The sequence below is a fragment of the Passer domesticus genome, chromosome 1, assembly GCF_036417665.1.
Source record: "Passer domesticus isolate bPasDom1 chromosome 1, bPasDom1.hap1, whole genome shotgun sequence".
In the NCBI taxonomy this organism is placed as follows: Eukaryota; Metazoa; Chordata; class Aves; order Passeriformes; family Passeridae; genus Passer; species Passer domesticus.
In genome coordinates, this window is record NC_087474.1 from 24,980,917 (window position 1) to 24,998,415 (window position 17,499).

The 17,499-nt window shown below is 37.7% G+C and overlaps 1 protein-coding gene across 7 annotated transcripts in view; it reads right to left on the minus strand.

Moving 5' to 3' along the window:
* Positions 1 to 17,499, minus strand: part of ICA1 (islet cell autoantigen 1) — a 66,139-nt gene that overhangs the window by 18,590 nt on the left and 30,050 nt on the right. For all 7 annotated transcript variants that reach the window (XM_064411123.1, XM_064411127.1, XM_064411108.1 and 4 more), the window contains 2 exons: positions 5,072 to 5,197; positions 4,792 to 4,890 (listed from right to left, as the gene is read on the minus strand). In XM_064411123.1, the coding sequence (XP_064267193.1) occupies positions 4,792 to 4,890; positions 5,072 to 5,197 (225 nt within the window). The remainder of the gene's footprint in view (positions 1 to 4,791; positions 4,891 to 5,071; positions 5,198 to 17,499) is intronic.

The window sequence follows — 17,499 nt, forward strand, 5'->3', positions numbered from 1 at the left end:
CTAATTGATTGAATAAAAGTTAGGGTGCCCAGCCCATCAGTCACAACAAAAGCATTCCCAGACATGCTGCAGGTCTTGTTTCCACTGCTCTGTTAACCAGGACAGAGGAGTTCCCAGAAGGAGCATTCCAGTTTCTGCTTGGTTCAGTATTTGTCTGTATAAGGAATCTAAACTTCAGTATTTTAGAAACTAAACTTCTACATTTGTCATGTGCTGCAGTTGCTTTTTCTCCCCCCCTCTAAATAAGCTAATTCTGCATAGAACTGCTGATTAATTTGTCATAAGCAGCCTCAGCACCGCAGACATGGTCAAAAGAAGATCACAAAAGAAGGTCACAAAAACAGCAATAATAAAAAAGCCTTAAAGAAATGAACCTTATTCTGTGGTTGCCACTCTTCTATTTGACACTGTTGCTACCCAGAATCACATGTAAGTGCACTTCTCGGATGCTGAGTAAGGACACCAGCCAGTTCAGCTAGATAACCTATGTAGGGATGTCACCCTTTACCTGCATATGTACTGGGTATTGATTAGACTGCACTTCTTGTGTTATTAAAATTGATGAAAATTATTCCATTGACATTCCATTCCAAGAAGTTCTGAATTGGAGTTCAAGAACAAGTATCGACTATACTTGCACAGAAGTGCAGTGTAGAGAAATAAAGCAGCTCTGCATTATGGGGATTGTGCTGCCTTGGGCACTTTAACCACCTGGACATCTTCACAGCAGGACACTGAACCAGGAGGTGATGGTCAAAAAGTTGTGGTGCTCTGACTGCCACCAAGTATAGCACCTCAGAGCTGGCTCCAAAAGGGTTAGGAAGATTTTGGACAAAAACCAGAATTACTTTGACCACTGCCTAGCTATACAAGTTAAAGAAAATTATTAGAAGTAAAGTCTGCATATTCACAAAAAAAAAAACTCCAGGGAAATAAGTAGCCTTCTTTAAGGACCTATATTTTAAGAAGCTTCCTTCATCGGTTTCAGGAAATCCGTATTTAAAGGACTGTGATCAAACCACGGAAACAGCATATAGAAATGGAGTTCACAAGTACCTTGGGAAGGAAACAGCATGATAATAATGGCAGTTACCATTTCCTGTATCAGAAAAATAAACATAGCTCTGAAATACAGCTTTGGTTTCAATGGCGATTATTACAAAAACTGTCAATAATCAGAAGCTGTATTTTGATGCAATTAATTCCACATAACAACTTTATTCGGACTCAAAATTGGACACCAAATAAAATTATTTTCCTCTACTCTGCATTCTGAGGTTCACTACAAACTGAGGTATCTTTTCAAAAAGATTTAAAAAAGCTAGAAAATGAGTATGATATGAAACAAAGTTAAGCCACAGTCAAGCATTTTCTAAACATGAACCCACAATAATGTGATCACTACTGTCAGCAATCATAGAAATAAAACCATGATATTCTCTTAATTGTTTTAGGTTACATTAGAAGAAAGGGAAGAAGCCTCACCATCTAGAAAGTGCAGTGATTAAACAGAGTTATGACAACAGAGATTGATTTCAGACCACAGCGAGCACATTTCATCTGGACATAGCCCTGTCTTGGCTGCTCAGAGCACACAGATGTGTTACTTCACAGCACTTTTCTGGCTGCTCACGTGGGCTAGAATGGATTTTGTTGAGAGCTACACCACGTTCGTAGCTTGAAGTAGGAACCTTGCATATTTATAAACCTATCTTCCCAGCTTCTTAGATCTCTCTTTTACTACAAAATCAGAGTAAGGCCTTACACACCAGCGGAGCAAGTTCACAATCATTCAATCTGCCTGGTATGTCTGTCTCTAACAGCAAAGTCACTCAGTCACCTGCTCCCAGCTAAGTATCCAAACCAACAAGGGATTCCTCCACTGCAGAGTTAACTCTGGTTCCAGCTCAGGATCCATTTCTGACTGCTACTCACTCACTAAATTCCTTCACCTGCATCTGGGCTGCTTTCAAGTCAAGCCAAGATCATCTGGATTGCACATAAAATCTGCCCTCCACAGTTAACTCAGCAGTGTTGACGTGGCACTCAGCTCGCCCACAGCTCCTCCCAAGTGCCTTGGACAAGTAATGCACTTCTTGACAGAGAAAGAATCAAAGTAACACAGCTAAGGGCAGTTTCAGGAACCAGGCATACACTCCAAGATGTAACAACATTTATGAAAAAGTGCAACAGCACTGAGCAGACAAAAACTTGAGCATATTTCATTTGGAGGGAGAACTGAAGAGGAAGAGGGAAAACAGGTTGTCTCAGGATTTCCTCCCATCAAGAAAAGAAATACCACACCTCCCCAAAACCCTTAGAGATGCAAAATCACAGGCAATCTTGTCTATGAGTAAAGAAACAAGGGAGGATACCAGACTACAGCAGAGGTCAGCAGAAGGCAGCACTGTTTTAGTACCTGCTTGGACAGGGTACTCCAAGGGAGTACTCCATGTAAGGAGTTCAGGCAGCAGTATTCCAATTCACACAGAAATAAATAGATGCACTGAGATTTCTGCCTTTTGACTCTCTTACTAGTGCAACTATTATTTCTAAGTTAATACAAACTCTTCAGAAAGTTTGATATTCTAGCATTTAAATTTAAAGAATGCAACTAAATATTATTTAAGTAACTAGGGCAAATAAATGGTAACAGAAATTAAAAGGTATTATTCATGAGAGGTAGTTCCTGAAATAAACTTTAATTCATTTCATATATGTTAATTTCAAGACAATGAAACCTTAATGGCTTTACCAAGACAGCAGCCCATCACCTGTAATAGTAAAGCGATGGATACAGTAACAGATACTTTTACATCACTATACATAGAGCTGTTAGCACATTAATAATGATCTTTCATCAAACACAAAACTCAAGAGTTACAAAATACAGCTGCAATAGCACAATTATACTGCTCTCTGCACATACCCCGAAGCAAAGAAAACAAATGGGCTGCTTTTCATTAAGGGAGTTTGGCAAACATCTCTAAAGACAATGTTTTCTTTCCAGAAACAATCCCAAGAGGCATTTCAGAGTCTCTTTCCTGAGGTAAACCTGGTACACAAATACATATTTATACTACAAAATACAAATAGCAGTTTTCTAGTACATAGCACCTCTTGATTTTTCAGTAAAACAATCTATGTCTAAATCAAATATTAACTTGCATTAGTTTCTTGTTTTAAAGTAGAACACTAATCCCACATTCACATCTGCTTAGTTTAATTTGTATGAGCAAATTTTTTTCTTTTATGGGATCATAAAAGACAAAAATTATTTGCAAGCATCAAATTCAAAATTTCCGTTTAAGAAAGACCCCTTTTATGGTATCAGGCAGAAGAAACTTCCAATTAAATGTAGAGAGGGGCACATTGAAATATTTTATGTATATTTTAATCCAGTATATATTCTGATTTTATATTTTCAGGCATAAAGTCAACAACAGACATGGTATCTCCATTGGGTACATTTTTAGATCAAAAGTTTTTCCATCAGAAACTACATGACCTTAGATCAGCTATAGCTATCTACCATACTTCATTAAAAAATAATACCTCATAATCTCAATGTAAAATTAGTTTGCAGCTCCTTTTTAATATATAGTTACTCTGGCATGTATGTATGATATGACTGGTAAGGATCAGTTCCCTAACCATAATCACCTATTGTTATTCCACACCCAGGTGTAGCAGAGGTGAGATGGGACTCACCATACCCTCCAGAAGTGACAAGCAGAGCTCACTTACCCTAGTAATGCAACTGAAGTAGCAGCAGACATCTATTCTCTTAGGCAACACAGTCTCACCTGATGCAATCACCAGATTTTGATTTAATCACCTTAGTAATCATTTAATGTAAACAATCAGAAACTAATTGCTGGGGACAAGAGATCATGGAGAAGACTTTGGTACAGCAAATAACCCCATACTCCAGAGACTGAAAGAAAAAAAAGCCCTGATACTAAAAGCCAGTAACACAGTCTTACCCCCAAGCAGCTGTTTTTACAGAATTACGTAAAATCCTATAGTTTTAAACTATCTCCTGATTAGCATCATTTATCAGCATATATATCAGTGGAAAAACAGGAAATCACATCTTTTCAGTGCAGGAGGTGAGCAATATAATGGGTTAAGATTTTCATAACAGAAGCTGCATCCTAAACACACTACAATATTCACAACCATTTTTACAGTTATTTTTGCTTCATGGGGTTGCTTGCTACATGTGTGGGTTCAAAATAGATGGTATTTCTTTATCATAGATTCCCAATCTAATTTCAAATTTAAAGCATGGTGAAATGTTTCACAGGAGGAAGTTCAAAAGGCACAAAGTATCCCCAAATGTCCCTCCTCTTCCATCACAAGGGTACACCAAAGCAGATGCATTTTTTTCCCCAAGTTCCTCTCCAAGGTGTCCAAATGTTATTATACATCTTGAAACATTCTATGTGTTGTTCAAATAATCAAACTTTTAGATACAAAAGAGCATAAAGAATAAATACCCAGCAACAATACAGGCTACCTACACAAATTAGACTGAAATTGTTCTGGATCAAAGCAAACATAAAAACATCTTCAGAAACCTTTTAACATCAGGAAGGTAAGAAAGGAGCCCACCAGCACAGCTGGTCACAAGGACATTAAACAGAAAACTTGTATTTAAATGAAAAGACAAAACAGGGAAAAGGTGTCAGAAAAAATATGGAGAAAATATCAACAAGCTTTCTACACTCTTGTATGATCTCTTACTGCTTATCACTGGGCAAACACACATATCTATATATTCCTTACCTTTAACATAGTGAATTCATATGGCTGATAACCTTTGAAACTTTCATGGATGGCTGCCATTGTGTGTGAAGTTTTTTCCCAAAAATGAAGCAGCGTTGTCTGTAAGACAAGGTAAAATTTCAGTGCCAATGTTAACACAAATCTGTTTTCAGTGCAAATTTCACATCTTCCTTCCAACACTAGCTACATATTCTTACGGTTGAATATTGCCATGGTAACCTCTTAAAAAGCCACATTACAGGAAAACATTCTTTCAGAGGTCAACATTTTCCTTGGATACCTGATATGTTGTTAACACGTGAGAAAGGAGGTTGCATCTGCTGGCTCCCAGAAGATCCACTTTTTGACAGACATCAGTCTTCAGTTTGTCAAAGTTGAGTTTTGCATGTCGCACTTGTGCTTGAACCTTCACAAAAAGGGACAATTGTTTATGTAGTGATTTTTTTCTCTATTTTTAAGGAAAGAGCAAACTAATACAACTTCTAGGGAAATCAGACAACTGAACAGATTCAATTACAGTTTTATTTTCATCAATCCCACTGAAATTAAGATAAACTGGCTGATAAATTATACTATCTTACTATCTTCTCTGTTATTGTTTTTTGTAATATATCCAGAGAAGAATTTTTGTTTTCTAACACCTCTTTTGTAAGATGGATATTAGTATAAAACATACACTAAGAACAACTGGAAAAGATACTTATATTGGTATCTCTTTCAAGAAAGACAAATTCAAAGCCCAACCAACAAATTTGGAGCTAAAAGTTTACAATATAATATACAGGTGCACAGTCAGTTTCCATGTACCTACAGCAAGAAACAAATTACACTGATAAAGTTTAAAAGTAAAAAGTTAAATTCTGTCTGCAATGATACAGCACATCAATATCTTTGGATCACTATAGAACTTTCACTCATTAAAGTTATCCTTCTAAAATGGGAGTGTCTTTTCTGCTTACTTTTCTGTTTCAGAAAAAATATCAAGCCCCCTTTTCCTAGGAACTAACAATTTTATTTTCAAGGGGTTTTATTTTTTCAAATTATTTTTCTATCACCTATTAAGTACATATACCTGTATGTTAAGTACATATACAACACCCTGTTCCACCAACTGCATGTGCTTGACAGCAACACTGACATAATTTGGTATCAGTGTAGAAAGTAGATGTACTCATTTAGTATCCAGGATTTTCCATTTTTGTGACAGCTTTGCACACTACCAAAATATTATATTAATGAAAAGTATTTAAATTCTGTAAACAAGCTTTGTTATCATTTTCTTCCAATGGAATGGGAAACAATCAAACCACAAAATATAATGAATCTCCTATAACACCTTCATAGCCAAAATAAAATATTTACCAAAAAAATAAAATGCTTCACAATGAAAACAAACTACTGAAGTAAATCATATATTTCTTTCCTTTTCTGGCCTAACTTGGAGAGTAAAACCATTTTGTCCAGAACACCCAAACTCAGTCAAAGATTTGTTGAACTAGTATGCTCCTATCTTCAGAAGTCAATCTGGAACTTTGCAGCAAGTACAACAAATACAGATATTGAATAATGCAATCTGAAATGTTATGTTTGCTGTACTTCTGCTCTTATTTTCCCAAACTCAGAGTATACAAGACCTCCAACCAGGCAGAAAACCAGCCGAAGATCTGTATCACAAATTCATCAGATGACCTACTCATACAAATTGTGGGACTCCTGGATTGCTGGACACGTGGCATCTTTGTTTTACTGATCAGATCAGTTCTGCTTCAGCAATACTGCACATCAGCCTAATCTGTTCATAAGGAAGAAACTATCACAATTCAAAATCTGTCACAAATGCAGAATCTTAGAGGTGAGATTTAGAAAAAGATGTTGCCAAATGAAAAAAAGCAAACACTTCTTCTTTTTTCAGTAAAGAGCAGTGCTACTCTACCTTCAGAGCTCTGTGTTTACTGCATTCATCTAAAACAGGAAGTCTTCCATGGTGTCCTAGGTTACAATATAAAAATGTATTATATTCCCATCCTCAAGAGCTGCTGAAACCAGGGTTGGGGGGGGGGCATTGTTTTTTTCCTTATCTCCTGTTAACGGGCCCATCAATGCCTTGCCCCATGACTCAGAGATAATTCCCTCCAGGAGCAATTTCTGTTTAACAGGTAATCAAGGACCCACGGTGTGACTCAGAAGGACAGCAGCCCATTGTGAGATGCTGTGCCTCGGGGGGAGGAGCTAAGCATCCCCAATCCCCACCTGGATATAATCTGGATTTTGGGACAGAGCAGTCAGTCTTTCCACTGGATTCCCAGAGGAATAGCCACCCTTACCCACTGGTTGTCACAGGACAGGAGGTACCAGATCATTTCTACAGGATCACCACTTCAACAAGACCATTTCATCTGGACTGTTACCACCACCCTAACTAGCAGGGTGTCAGGTTATATTCCAACTCTGTCAGTGGTTTTTCTTTTGTATTATTGTATGTATTTGTTTTTTTTCCCTTTTCCTAATAAATTGTATTTCTGACTTGGAATCTCTCACTGGTTTTGCCTTTAAACCGGAACAGAGGGTAACTCCACCAAGCCACCAGTGAACAAATCTTGAGTTCTAGTAATAACAAAGACAGCTGAAATATCTGACTGGATCCAGCACTCTAAGCGTGAATAAAATATCTTACAGACGACTTGTTTGCTGTCTTCATATGTTGGAGAGCTCAAAAAAACAAAGGCGTCTGTAGAAGATGGAAGACTTCTTAGGTAGTCAGGAGATGTTTTAGTGAGGTAGAGATAATTTGATTTTCCTCAGGAAGGAGGAAATGGCTCCAATGGCTTCCACTTCTCAGGCAAGCATGACAAATACTAAGCTATGATATAAAAAGCAAGGAGCAGCTACTGCCAAGATATCTACCATAAGGTATGGAATCTCATGAAAAGCCTCACTCAGCCAGAATTACACTAGCATGAGCTAAGGCTGCTTCTTAGTTTGGGATCCCCAAGGATTGTTACACTCCCAGCTTGTGCCTGATGGAAGCCCACGCAAGGCACCATGCTATGCATGCCAGCAGTGCCATCTTGGGCACATCTGTCTAGTCCAAACAGCACATGGTTAAAGAGCTTATGGACCTCCAAAACTGAGCAGCAATGGAGGAAGACAGGAGCAGTGGCAGCAGAAGTATAGAAGCTTTATCCAGTGCTGGATAAAGACATTTGTCCTGTGTTAGGTCCTCAAATCCTTTATTTGCTTTAGCTGCAAGTGCCTGAGGGCACAGTGAAACTTCAGAGTGAAAAGGAGAGTTGTGAAGAAAGTCATGAGCTTGTGCAGAAAAGAACTTCTAGCTGAAATCCAAATATGGGATTATGTACATCTTTTGCCACTAAGAATTGCTGCAATGGGTAGGGATTTAAGTAAGAGATGTTGTTGGGCTTTGAAAAAACTAATCTCAGTTACAGCCATGAAAATCCAGAGAAATTCAACTGCTGTAAATGGAAATGTGTCACATATATAACCATATTTTACAGTGGTGAAGCTGAGAACAGAATCCCTTTCCTACTTGGTATATCACAGCACTGCTGAAAGCATAGTAAGAACAGCTGTGGCTTTGTAGACAGAAAGTCGAAGTAAGCAAAGAATGTGAATTCTGGGGACTATAAATAGTCTGCCAGAGATGGTGAGCCACAATTTTTAAGAAAAGAAGTACTACTAAATGTAATTATGAATTCCTACTCCAACTCCTTAAGAAAGAAAAAAATATCCATAAAACAAAAGTACCTGTATAGTTTGAATTGCAGTCTTCCTGCATTCATTCTTCAGGGACATTTAGCAAAGAATAAAGGTTGTCATTTATCTTAACTGAACATGTAATTATAGTCTCTTTTAAAAACTAAAGCATTCATAAAGAGAAAGAGGTGATCCACAACACAATGTGGAATACAAGCCTTTATGTTTATCATGCTCATACAGATGATTCAAGATACTTAATGCTGCCTTACCAAATGATACACATTTCTTTTGCCAACCAGGAAAGATGTGGTATTATGAAAACTATTAAATTAAGCAAGCTTTTAGGTTTTTTGATATATTGAAAGTTTATTGAGCAGAAGTAATCTCCTTTTTTCAGCAGCAGTGTAGGACAACTAAGAAAGAACACCACACACTACATCAGCAAGATCTTTTGCTTTCTATCTGTGCCAATAAATGCATTTTCAATTGAAATTATTATTATTAGACATCTTTTAAGATTACTTGTTGGCTTCAGGAATTAGGTATTAAACCTTAGTGCTTACAAAGCATAATCTACTTAATACCACACAAGTTATCAGAATGAACCTTTGGTTCTCTACTCAGGGGAAAGCTGATATAATACATACTAATCTTCTTCTCCTTTCTCTGCAATTACTCTCTAAGACATGAGAAACAGAACCTCATTGTGGTCTCAGTACTGCAAATTTTTATTCATATATTTAAATTTATTAATGCTGAACATACAAAGTTTCTTGAAAATCCTGGTCTGAAAACTGTCAGGATTTTACTGACCCTAGGAGAACTGCCTTGATCCAAACACAACCTGAACATTTTATGATAAATGAGCTTCTAACCATCTGAAACTATAGGTGCTAGATCATACAAGAAAATCTTACAGTACTCTTGACACAAAAAAGATTATTACTCTTTCTCTTTTTCTAAGCAGCAACCTGGCGCAATCTGCCTTTAATTTCCCAATGCAAACAACTAAGTACAATATTCATAAAGAGCACAAGAAAACATAAATTTGGAAATCAGTATCTTATTCAATCAACAGCTTGATAAACTATAAGATACCAGACAAACCTAAAATCATTTCAAAGGACTGAAATGCTACAATCCTAAATTCTGGGCGCTCAAAAATCAGATTCTAGAATGCTTTATTGTACGGGAAAATATTTGCTAACACAGTTTCCTAAACAGTATCCCAAAATGGATCAAGTTGGAAGGGACCACAGTAGATCCTCTGGTTCAACCTCCCTGCTCAAGCATGGTCATCCCAGAGCACACAGCACAGGACTGAATTCAGACAGTTCTTGAGCATCTCCTGTGACAGAGACTCCACAGCCTCTCTGGACAACCTATTCCAGTGCATGGCCACCTGCACAGTGAAGTTGTTTCATGTTTCTTTCTCATGTTCAGGTGGAATTTCCTGTGCATCAGTTTCTGCCCAGTCCCTTTTGTCCTGTTGCTTGGGACTATCAAGAAGAACCTGGACCATCCTTTTGGCACTCTCCCTTCAGGCACTTAGAGATATTGACTAGGTCCTTTCTCAGTCATCTCTTCCAGAATCTGAACAGGCCCAGCTCCCTCAGCCTTTCCTTGTAAGAGATGCTTCAGTCCCTAAACCATTTTGTCACTCTCCACTGACCCAGTTCAGGAGCCCCATGTCTCTTTTCACTGAGGAGCCCAGAACTGGATACAGCACTCCAGGCGTGGCCTCACTAGGGTAGAGTAAAAGGGCATGATCATCTCTCTCAAGCTGTTGTCAGTGGTTTTCCTATTGAACACCAGGATACCACTGGCCTTCTTGGTCAGTAAGGGCAGTACTGGCTCATGGACAGCTTGTTATCCACCAGTACCCCCAGGTGCTTCTCCACAGAGATGCTTTCCAGCAACTATCCTGAAAATCTTTATTGAAACAGAAAAATTCTAATCTTTAAGCATGCTAACAAAAAAAGAAAAAAATCCTCAGACCTAGTTAAAAAACTCTATTCAATATGTTCAATTATTAAAATACAGATTGGGCACATACTTTCAAGGAGTCCTTATGTTGTCTACAGTACATCTGTGTTACTACTTTCTTTCAGTCTCTTATAAAATGCAAAATGTATTTGCAGTAGTAGCCTAATTTCAGGGACAATTCAGCTAGTGGAGCATCATCTCCAAAATTATGCTGGATAAACGTACTAACTCACTTTACATCCAGTGTATTTTTGTCTCAGCATTTCCAGCATAGAAGTAGAAACAGATGCTTTTAGTCTAATTTGTCACCCAACCTCTCACTTACTCGATCTGAAAAGCATGCAGTGTGTGTATAGGCTGGAAGGAGGGGATAAGTAAATTGAGGGGGAAAAACGCCTGGAATATAGCAAAACTTCCTGTTTGGGGCTCTGGGTGAGCTCTACCAGCAGATGGAATCAGTGCAAATCTTTGCATTAAATAAGTATAGCACCTTCTGGCATACCTGATCGTTGTAAAGACTAATTGAAATTAAATCAAACTGTAGTGTGAGGACCAAGTATTTACCATAGAGCACAACTTACAGCATTTCTGCATATGGCACAGAAAACATAAGGAACTAGATTCTCAGTTCCCACAAACTCTAGTAATTTCATAGTTTGAGTGGTGTTTTGATAAGGAACACCCATTACACATTCACATGAGCATAACTGAGTACTTACTAGTTTATTTTTCCCTTCTTTTTAATTCAAGATTGATGATGTGCCGTCAGAGAGCAGAAAAGGTAATGTTTTACACAAAATAATGCTTGTAACTAAACTTTTCCACAGGCAAGGTATGGACTTTCAATGCCTCGCACAGTATGAAACCTGATTTCCATGTGCTTTGATATATTCTGCATTTTGCAGCCTACACTTTAATTCAACTGTTCCCTTAGGTTGGAAAAGTATTCACTGCATTTATTAATCTCTGTTCCATCATTTTTTAAGAATAACACTTAAAAACACTGGTTAAAGAAGAGTGGGCATACTTCTGTTCATCTGCTTCAATCCTGGTTATTAAAATCTTCATTGATGGTCTGATGAGAAACACTGGTAGAAATTAATTTCAGGAGATGAAATTTTTGAAGTGAGCCACGTCTAGCTAAAAGGGAAAACCACTTGGAGAGTATAAACAGATCCAAATGGTATCTTTAAGTCTGAAGCTGAGCAGATGTACACCACATTTGTTCAAGAAACAAAACTATTCTTGACATTTGAATTAAGATAATTTTAGTGCAGACCAAGTTCCAATAATACATTTCTTCAATTTGCCACTTTGGACTTAATGATGATTGTCCATCCTTGTGCAAAAGCCCTACACACCTCACTCTATTAAGCTTGATTAAGCAAATTTGCAGTCATATTGCAACTCATATAAAGGACCTAATTACCACTGCAATTACCCATCTCACTCTGGAAACCAACCAAACATCTTCTATGGAAGGGGTCCCTGCCCGTGACAGAGGAGTTGGAACTAGATAATCTTTAAGGGCCCTCCCAACCAAACTACTCTAAGATTCTGCAAAAAGTACTGTCTGCCTTTCTGCCACGAAAGAACAAGTGGCATGTCAGCTTTGAAAACGCACTTATGTTTGTGTTTTGAGGTATCTTAAATATATTCGCAAATTCACGTGGAGAGACAGCCAGTAAGTGAAAGCTGAATTAAAGATGCATTAGGTCAGTTGCACTACAAGAGAAAGATTCTGGAAAAGAAGATGATAAAACTTCCTGATGTCCTGAAGGGGTAGAAATCTCCCATTATATATAGACTTGAACAAGGCAAGTCTATTCCAAGATAAAAGACAATACAAAAAATTTTAAGCCAACAAAGACCATTCTTCTAATGGCTGAAACAGTCATGATGAGAAACAATTAAAAGATTGCACTAAAACACAGTGATAGCCAACATAATCCAATGAAATCAATGCCAACTGAAATAACTGCAAATACCTATTAGAATATTACCTGCCATAATTACTCAGAGCTTTTAGGTTTAATTGTTCATGACAGTCCTGGAACTCAGTGTAAGCAACAGAAGAAGAGTGTTAAAGTAGACAAAAGAAAATTAAGACCAAAAAAAAGCAAAAAGGCAGAAGCAATGCTATATTGCTGCATAAGAGAATATAGACAAACACATCTTAACATGGATTAGTACCACAGTAGCAGCATTTCCCTGTATTAACTGGGACCAGATCATGTTTCTCTGCCAGAAAACTCAATATGAAACATCAACTGTCTACAAACAGAATGATCATAAAGTCAGTATAAGTTGATTAAAAGGTTTTTTTTTCATTTAATGCTGACATTTTTGATTCTAGTCAGAACCATAAAATGTCCATGACTTAAACGTGTATTCTGCTCTCCTTATGCTACAATGAAGAAGCGTAGAGAAAAAAAATAGTAAAAAAGTCACATTATAACCAAAATTATTCCCCCAAATCCAGCAGCTTTCATGCAAACTCTGTCATTCAAAGCTGCTACAATTTATTTAATTTACTTTATTCTGGTATGTTAAAAACATTTTATTAGAAAAATTTCATATCTGTGGATGGCAAAATTTTAAACCCCAACAAGGACCAAAAAGTTACGTATTTTGGGAAGCTCCACAGGTCTTCTAGAAAAGCCTTGCTGGAGTTGCTGTGAATTTCATCAGAGGTTAAAGGCAGTACAAATCAGCAGATGAACATCACAAAATACCACTCTTGCACTTACCCTCAGGCACACCTTCCACCCACAGAAGTATGCTAGGTGTGCCTAGCTCAGGCCTTGACATCCACCTTATTATCTTGTGCCTGTGCCAGTGGATGGAGATCTTGCAAACACAAACAACTGACACAAGAATTCACTTCATATTACCCTGTTTCTCTCTACCGGAGTATAAAGGGAACTCTCATTGATCAATTTAGGTGTAGACATCTACAGAGCATGTGTCTGAAGTCATATTTGATAAATCCTAGTCTAAATGACATCCAGAAAATTATTTCCTTTATTGCTAATAATAACAACCATAAATATTTGAATGTGTGCCTTATTTACCCTTTTAATTCATCCAGTATAAGCTTCCAAGCCATGATTCTTGAAAAACTCCAAATGAAAAGACTGAGGAGTCTCAGCAGCTTATGTATCGTGGTCTAACCAATTTTCATCTTGTCTTTGTTATGAGACAGATTGACTTAGAAACACCTCATCTTAAGTAGCTTCCCCTAGTCTCTGTATTACATCTTATACTTTTGATACTCTCCTCTCCAGGTTTTCAATCCAGAGATGTGGACTGTGATCTGTGCTTGCTCAAACTGCACCAAGAGACCCCACTGGCTTACAGCTAAGCTACATCTTTACATAAGATCTTCACAAAAACCTCCTGCAAAAAGCTTTCAACTGTAGTTGTAGAGCTGCAATTAGCAGTTTGCTGCTGGGAGAAAAAATTAAATATACAAAAGAGATGAAATTGTGATTAAATACACAAAATAACTCTTTAATCTAGCACTTCAAACATACACTGTTTTGTTGTTTGTATCTCCAGTTACTGAAGATGAGGCCACTGTACTCGGGATACAAATATATCACAGAAGAAGTACAACTACCATTCTCTGTTCTCTTTTTTGACCATAGAGCCTCATGCTTTTATTTTCTCCTGCCTATGTAACTTTGCCCTAATTTTTAGCTCTGTTATTATCCTCTCATTGCTTTGGGTCAGAGGCATGTGTTTTTATTCCTGTTTGAAATTCATGTCTATGGTCTGGGTCAAGGAGAATGCCATGTTAAGGAGCAATGTACTTCATGAGCTTTGCTGCGATTTCTACTTCAACAGCAATAGAAAAACCTAAGATAGAAAAATATGTTGTTAGGTACACTGGATTAACTGCTATTATTTTAACATCCCAACAAAGGATTTTTTTCTAAAAGATATATATATATATATATATATCTAACAAAGCAGCAGACCATGGATATACACCAGGATCTCTGTGGATTTTTTTTTCCCAGGAGTATATGAAATTTGGTCTTTGTGTCACATTTATGCCACATTTCCCTCTTCAATTTTTCAGTATGTGGCCTGTAAAAATTTTACTGCCTTCAGCCTGTTGGCTCACACACCATGCAACTCCAGCCTGGCAGTAATGAGTAAACCACGGCCAGAACTGCTTACTTCACAACCACTGAAAGCAGATGTGAGCAATTCTTTGAACCCTGTGAGGATATAAGGTTATGGCTGGCTTGAATATTCTTCCTTTTTTCCCCTCCAAAAAACAAAGGTTGGTTGTACCATCTCCTGATGTATTCAATGATGGCTATCACAGAAATTGAATAGCCCTGCCTCTCTCCTTCATACAAAACATAGACATTTATCTTACTCCTTTCTCTCTTTCTTTCCTACTGCCTCACTTCCTCCTCAGCCTTGTGTTTATTCCTGCTGTTTTATAATGTACCTTTTTCAATTCTCTTGTGTCTCTTTAAGGATGGAGAAAAATGAGAACCTTCTCACACTTTATGCATGTGATTCCATAAATATTATACAGAGACATGACTTTTCACTCTGCATTTTTCTTCAACTGAAAGCCAAGCTGGATCTGCAAACACAGATCAGTTCAGGCTTAGTAATGGGGGAAAAAAGGCAGGCAACAACAAAATATCTGACCAAATATGTAAATTAGCTTATGTAGAAAGAACAATAGATGAGGGTTTGTCAGGCCAGGAAAAAAAAAAGAGTAAGGAGGAGTATGATGGAAGGCCATCATACCACAGATACAAAACTTGTAAAAGATAAGACTTCAGCCAACACAGGAAGCAGAGGGCATTATACTGAACAAGCCATTTGAACACAAAATGAGGTGAGGCAATTTTACACAACATCTTTGTCTGCAGGGCAGGTCTTTGATCACACCCAGGCATTGGGGATGGCCAGAATTCATCTTGGTTCCAAAGGCAACTGGACAATTCTACAGGAAAACAAACCCTATGTCCTCTGATGTCTCCACTGATCACAGTACTAAAAGAAAGCACCGCTGTGTATTTGCTCTATGCAGCTCCCTAGCTGCTACCATTGGACACCAGTGAAGAAAGACGATGCACAGACAGCGGATTTTGAAGAATAAAGTAACCCTGAGGCACATTTGCTGGTTAAGGGGAGTTTGAGAGTTTGTTCTGCTGGATTCAGACCAGCACAGCATCCAGAAGAACTCTCTGTTCTGTGGTCTAAGGTAGCACAGATACTTCAAATTAGCTTTTCCAACATAACACCTGTGTAACTGCAGATTTTCTACTACAAAAATTCAAAACCATGAGTTACAGAATTTTGTAACTGTTAGAGGTGCCAGAGCGCATTCAAGCACTGCCTATGCCCAAACAGAAATCACATGGAAATGCTTCACATATTATAACTGTATGACAGAATGTAAGCTTTACATTCACACAGATTCACCAGGAGAAGGGCTAGGGACAATTTTGACGTGCTCCAACATTCTATAATTACAACCGCAGTAGGGAGAGAAGATCAGAACTTTCAAAAAACTTTGTACTCCCTTGCAAAAACTCTACACATACATTAAGACGAGGTTTGAATTTTGGAAGTCAATTGCCAAAACCTACAAGATTTACCTGGACAGACCTAGCTTATCTTTCAGCAACCACCACAAACCTCCTCTCTTCTTTCCAGCGGGTTGTCTGCCAAGTGAAATGGTTACTCATGGTATTTAGGTGGGGGCTGAAATACTAAACAGTGCTACTGTCTTCATGAAACCTGTGGGAAATGCATATCTAACTCATTTTTTCCCTCTATTTTTAGAGGGTAGATTGCTAAAAATAAATCTTGTTGAAACAGCCCTACTTTTGGATTAGGCATTTCAAAAGAACAGGCCCATTAACTTCATGTTCTCTAAATTTATATGAAAAAAGTTGCTCTGCTATTCAACCAACAAGATATTCTAATTTTAGATGTCTCAAGAAAATATGCTTTTTCCTTGCCTGTTTTAACCTTTTTTGATGCAAATTTGCCATATTTTCTTCCCTACTCACACTATTATAGTAGTGCAAAGACATGGATCCAAACACCTCTTAGCAGCAGCAAAGTTTTGTTATATCCAAATTAAATCTCTCTGAGACATGAAAACTATTTGTGGCAAGCAATACAGTGCTCTGTACTAAATAATAACATTCTGAACAGCTGCCCTAAAGCAACAGACATATACTTCCTCCTTCATTATTAAAAAGTAATTTAGTCCCTTCATAGGGAAAAAAACCCCAACACCACAGGTTGAACGGCACAGCCCAACAGCAACAGAAAACCTCTGAAGTTTTTTTCTAAGGAATTAGCAGGAATTAAGGTAGTATTTTTCTCCTCCTTCCTGATTTTCGCCCCTCTAGCATGGTCGAGTAGAGGCAGACACAGTGTGTCATTTGGGGAGAGCAATGCCTGTACAGAATCCTTTCGACTTATCCAGCAGCTGGACACAGCCCTGATCAAAATTACATTCACAGTCCAGCAAGTTCATCCAGCCAAAAACCAGAGTCTTTGTTTTAAAGATTCACAACAGCTTTCACAAACAGAACACACAGTGCAGACCCAGAATGTGAATCCAATTGCTTAAAATAAAACAATTACAACAAAATATATAAAGAAATATTCACTGAAAATACATCAGCTTAAAAAAAAGTCTATCAAATACAGCATACAGCTGACTCTCAAATACATTATGTCAACTGCTTCTGTAATTCTAAACACTACTTACTGTAATATGAAGGAAAGTCTGTTAAAAGTTAGGAAGATGAAAGTAACAACAGTCTTCAGTTTTTCAGAATCACTCGGAGTTATTAAAGAAATTATGATCACATCACAACATAAAAATTCAGGCAAAGCAAAGAACCATTCCTGAGTTACCCCGTTTTAAAACATTCAAGAGCTTTTGAGCTCACAGCCCAAGAAATGGAGACATGCTACTTTTCTGCAGGTTAGCTAAGCTATTTTAAC